Source organism: Phlebotomus papatasi, chromosome 4 (genome assembly GCF_024763615.1).
Source record: "Phlebotomus papatasi isolate M1 chromosome 4, Ppap_2.1, whole genome shotgun sequence".
Lineage (NCBI taxonomy): Eukaryota > Metazoa > Arthropoda > Insecta > Diptera > Psychodidae > Phlebotomus > Phlebotomus papatasi.
This window is the reverse complement of record NC_077225.1, coordinates 5,145,704-5,151,531: the sequence shown is the minus strand read 5'-3', so window position 1 is coordinate 5,151,531 and position 5,828 is coordinate 5,145,704. Positions and strand designations below refer to the sequence as shown.

At 37.1% G+C, this 5,828-nt stretch overlaps 1 protein-coding gene across 1 annotated transcript; it reads left to right on the top strand.

Annotated features, from left to right (window-relative positions):
• Positions 1 to 2,955: 2,955 nt before the first annotated feature.
• On the top strand, positions 2,956 to 5,552 carry LOC129808624 (uncharacterized). Its single transcript, XM_055858411.1, has 3 exons — positions 2,956 to 2,978; positions 3,396 to 3,525; positions 4,622 to 5,552. The coding sequence occupies exons 1-3, from the start codon at positions 2,958 to 2,960 to the stop codon at positions 5,464 to 5,466; spliced, it is 996 nt and encodes a 331-aa protein (XP_055714386.1). The 5' UTR covers positions 2,956 to 2,957; the 3' UTR covers positions 5,467 to 5,552.
• The last annotated feature ends 276 nt before the right edge of the window (positions 5,553 to 5,828 follow it).

Here is a 5,828-nt window from a genome sequence, read left to right as displayed (position 1 = left end):
ATTTTTGGGAGGAGGGCATTCTAGTGAAGCCTTTCTTTTTTTACCCAAAACGAAAACCAGCGCCAACCGACGACCCGGGCTCCTTTCCCCGCGAGTGTGATACGGGTGCACGATCGGACCTTGCTACCGAGTACTGCGACTAGCGTTCCCCAATCTACTCTGAATGAGACTAATGTATCCATGACTTTATATTGTGGGTCATCCCTGTCTAATTCCTTAAATCATAGTTTGTCCAATAATAATCTTCTTAACGTTAATTTTAATGATATTTCTGCGGTTTCTCAGGTTCAGCTTGATAGTGTGGCCGACGTACATTCCAATTCACTCTCTATAGCCCAGAATCACCTTATAACTAATCCGCGTTTTTCTTCAATTATTGCTCATATAAATGCGCGCAGCATTAGGCGCCATATTGATGAGATTCGTGCTCTTCTAAGAAAATCCTCCATTTCGGTACTGTGTGTCTCCGAGACCTGGCTTGACTCCTCCGACTCCATGGAGTCGGTTGGTGCTCAGGACTTTCGACTTCTAAGAAGTGATAGATCTGGTCAAAAGAGAGGAGGTGGTGTCGGTGTTTATGTCCGAAATTGCCTCAATTCTTCTGTGCTCTGCAACGGCACTTTCGGTAGGTTGGAGTATATTGGCCTAAGTGTCAAATTCCCTGACTTAACTCTAAATATTTTCACCTGTTACTACCCACCTCCAGTAACGAGTCTTATGGATATTGAAGGTCTGTTTGATTTGGTGCTATCATACGACAACTTTATGGTTCTGGGTGATTTTAATGTTAATCTCAACGCTGAAACTTCAATAGCCAAAAAATTCCTAGAATTCCTATCTGAGCACTCTCTTCATCATGTACCTTTTAGCCCAACTCGTATGGGGTCACTTCTCGATTTAATGATTCTTCCCTCCCATGATTCACAAAGAATACTTGATTACGGCCAGGCTCCTCTTCCTGGTATATCAGACCACGACTTAATCTTTGCTTCTTATAATCTGCGATTTCCTAAACCGTCTAATATATTTAAAATCATCTTCGATATTAAGCGCTGTGATAGCGAGGTTGCATGTTCTGCTGCTTTAGAGCTCTGTTGGGGTAATTTATACCTTGAAACTTCAGCCACCAAGAAAGTACAAGTTTTTACATCTTTTATCAACGATTTATTTGAGAGAGTAGTGCCCAAGAAGCGCTCAATTATCCCTCCCTTGTCCACTCCTTGGATTGATGACAGTGTCGTGAATCTTATTAAGCGCAGGGACTCTGCATATATTAAATGGAAGCGTTCTCGCAATCAGGTTGATTGGGCCATTTTTAGGAGATTACGAAATAGAGTTCGAAATCATATCAAGTTTCGCAAGAAACAACATTTTAATAGAAGCTTAAACCCTAAGCTTCCATCGAGAACACTTTGGTCCAATATTAAAAAGCTTGGTATGCGACCATCTGTCTCACATGGGGAGGTGAACTCTCTTTCAGCTTTTGCTCTATGCTCATTCTTTTCTTCTACATCTGCTGATTCCTTAGTCTGTCCATCGCTTCCCTCAGCGCCCTGGGAGGGTTTTAGCTTCATCTGCTTCGCACAAGCAGATGTTATTTTCGCTATTTCCCGTGTCAAGTCGGGTGCTATGGGGTGTGATGGTATTTCTCTAGATTTCATTAAGATTCTCCTCCCGGTAATCATCCCAGTGCTCACAGATCTCTTCAACCACATTATCACAACTTCCACTTTTCCGGATTCTTGGAAACGAGCACTTGTTGTTCCGATTCCCAAAACGTCGAATCCTAAATCTGTTTCTGACTTTCGGCCTATTAGTCTTCTTCCTATTCTTTCAAAAGCTTTTGAAAACCTTCTTCACGAACAAATTTCCCAGTATTTAACCGACAATGGTCTGCTTTGTGACTTTCAGTCGGGCTTCCGAAAGGGTCACAGCACTACGTCGGCGCTTCTCAAGGTTAATCATGACATCTCTTCGGCTATCGATCGTGGTCACTTTGTGATTTTAGTTCTTCTGGACTTCACAAAGGCTTTCGATAGTCTCCCTCACAATCTTCTCTGCTATAAATTGTTTGCATACTTCAATTTCTCATCCTCAGCTATTGCCCTCATTCGATCTTACTTTACAGGAAGATCTCAAATTGTCAAATTTGGTGAAGATGTTTCACCACCTTGTTCCTTAAGTAGAGGCATTGGTCAAGGTTCCATTCTTGGCCCTCTTATGTTTTCCCTCTTTATTAATGATTTGCCTACAGTATTACATAATTGCTTATTTCATCTCTATGCAGATGACCTCCAAATTTACGTTGAGGGTGATCCTTCCAATCCTCTAAATGCTTTTAATCTCATGAATTCAAACCTCTCTAGTATTGAGCACTGGGCAACTTCAAACGGCTTGATTTTGAATCCCAAAAAGTCTCAAGCAATCATTATCTCAAAGAAATCATTATCCTCTACTTCTTATCCCTTGTTCCTTAACGGAGAGATTATCCCTTACGTTGATCAGGTCAAAAACCTTGGTATCATCTTCAATTCAACCCTCTCATGGTCTGATCATGCCACATCCATTTGCCGCAAGGTCAACTATTCTCTATATACCCTCAGACGATTCCGGGACATCACGCCTTATGATACTCGCTTGATTCTCGCGCGAGCGCTTCTTCTTCCTTTTTTTCATTACGGTGCAGAGCTTTTCTTCGCGGCGGATAGTGACACAATCACATCGAACAGACTAGGCTTTTTACCTTTTTCATTGCTTTTCGAAGAAGCAATGGAAATATCGGAAATATCGCTATGACGCCTTCATTGTCATTTGCATCGATAACTTAGTGATCGCAGCGCCTCTAGTGTAAGAAAAATATCGAAAATTTCGAAATAAACAAAAAGTGACATTTCTCTTTGTCAAAAAATGGGCAAAAAATGGGTCAAAAAAGTGGGTGATGTGCAAAAAAAAAAAAAATGGAAAGCGAAGAAAAAGAGGTAAATATTTTTATAAAAAATGAATAGAACTTATAAAATAGACGAAGGTCAAGGAGATGGACTCCCTCCGGATGCGTCAGGGGGTGCAATCCTTCCAGGACAGGAAAACACAAAATTCTTTGCCAAAGCTTTCGACGCTTCAACGCGTCTTCCTCAGTGGCTAAAAAGGCGGGAAATTTTATTTAGACAATGTTCTTACATTTCTTTGTCTTGTAACTCACTCAAATCTGTGATTTGTCTCTGAAATTTTGTCCGCACTGTCTGTCTACTACTCCAAATGAGGATTTACTAAACATTAAAAATATATACATAACATAAATAACAATAATGTGCACGACTTTCTACAATTACTCTAATTTTTCACTATAATTACCAGGGAAAAATAGAGATATAAAATAGAGATCTTTAATATTCTAGGAAGGAATTCTCATGGCTGTTATCAAGGAAATGCGAGAGAACAGCCTCCTCTACGACATCTCCAATAAAAAATATCAGCTGCGCCACAGAGGAGCCCTAGAAGCCTCTGCAGAAAAGCTCAAAATAAGCGGTAAGGAATTACTCACTGTTGATAGGGGGTCATTGCTGTGTATTATCGAAGTGATAAACACAATTCATGGTAGATTTGTCGAAAATTAAAAAAAAGTTATAATCCTTGATTAGCTTAAGGTAGGTGTGATTCTTAACGTGACCCAACTCCAAATTCGTGTAAATTTGATTTCAAATTCTAGTTCTGGGAGGTAATGATGGAATTTTCAGTCAAATTTGTCAATAAATACAAATTTCGTAGTTAAACAACACAAGCAAACACTATTGGATGACATAAGATTTTGTGGAATTTCCTCCAAAATAGTTTCTATGATTTCTTTTATTTTTGAACCGGTTTTGAAGAGCGATCAGATAAATTTTTCATCCATACCCGTAAATTGACCTTTTTGAATTTTTCGAATTAAAAACTATATGACCCTATGTCAGATTTCGATTTTTTTTGAAAGATCTTGAAATTTGTTACCCGGTATCAACACTTCTTGTATAAATAAAGGACAGATATCATCAGTAAAACACCCATAATTCAATTACATGTCTCGAAAATTGTTTTTTTTTTTATTTACGATTAATTTACGAGTTGATTAATCTCTTTAGTTCGAGTAGTCTCTTTAGTAGATGAGTGTAATACTGAATCAAACACCCAGCGAACACATTATTAGCTGAAAAAAGTAGCGTTTTCAGCATGTTTTTGCTGAGCCGATCAGCAAAAATACACATGTTTTCAGCTGTATTGAAATCGGTTAGAATTTGGTGCTCTCTAGGCTTGGAATTTTAATTTTCGGTTTATAAATTCTCCACGTTTCACTCTCCAAAATATATTTTTGTGAAAAATCCCATGTTTAAGCCCTTCTAAATATTATCTGGAATAAGTGTGCAAAATCTTAAAAAATGGATCTGTAACTTAAAAAAATCACCTCAGTCAATACTAAAAACAGAAATAGGGAAAAGAAAATCAAAGTTGACGCTCTACATTTACTAAGATTTGTGATTGGATATTTAAAAGCGTAGCCTCTTTTCAGATTTAGATATACTGGGGAAATATTATAAAGAAGAACGTATGTTTCCATAAATTTCAATATAAAAATAATCATTTTCAGTCAAATTACTGGACCAAAAAATACATTACATTAAGAGAAAATTTAATGAATCCCATAAGGAGGTAAGAAAGCAGAAGATTTTGAAAGGTCGAAGTGGTGATGGCATTGACGATTTATCTGAAAGTGATGAAGCATCTTCAACCGAGGATTGCAAAAAACCCTGGAAGTGGTACAAAGCATGCGACTTTTTGAAAAGCACGATGAATGTGAACAAAAACATGAAGGATTCTGCAATTAAGAGGAAGATTACCAATAATAAAGACTCAAAGACGATAAAATTTGACTTAAAATCTTTTGCATATACCGAGTATAAAGTGCCCGCAAAGAAATCAAAATGTGAGTCAAGCGAAGAACCCTCTACATCTGAAAAAGAGAAATGCTTGTCTTTAGTGCCATCATCAGAATCCTTTCAATTAACACCTAAAGTCGATGATCAGAATTCAAATGAACTTCCTGATCCAATTTCGCAAGTTCCAGAAACAGCATCCCCGGAATTTGTTTCCATTGATGCAAATTCAGATCTTTATCCAATACGCCTAAGATCAACAAGTTTTCCGATGACTGAAGAAAGAACCAAAAAAGATGTAGCAATTCAGGTTGGATATCGTGAGAATCAATTGGAAATGCTGCACAATCAATCGACGATTCAAATTTCACACGACAATTCAAACTCCGAAGGACCATCTAATTTTGAAACTGAAGGATCAGTTTCTACTGATGAATTGAGGATTTTTATAAATTCTTTAATTGATGACTTTGTGCGAGGTTATACTCCCAATACATTGCTAAAATTAATCCGAGACTTGAGTGTTTTTATGCACAAATTCAATAAAGAAAACAAATAAAGTGTCTGGTTAATAAATAAAGTTTGCTTTATTAATTTAAGATAATATTTTCTCATTCTTATGGATATTTAAAAATTTATTATATTTATAGAAATACTTAAACTTCAACTTCTGTTTTTTAAATCTACTGGATTCTAAAAAATCTCAAGTATTGACATGTTTTAAGTATTGGTGAGATGGACGTTGAACTCTCGGCACATATTGAACAGTTTTCTGCAGAAATGAGTATGAGGCATGGTGAGAAAAGCTGAACTTAGTCCTCCAAGTGAAATAGCAGTTTTCAATGCAGTGTATTTTCCTATTTTCACCTAGTCATAAGATGTGGTTAATAATATAAAGAAAAATATGGCGACTGATGTATG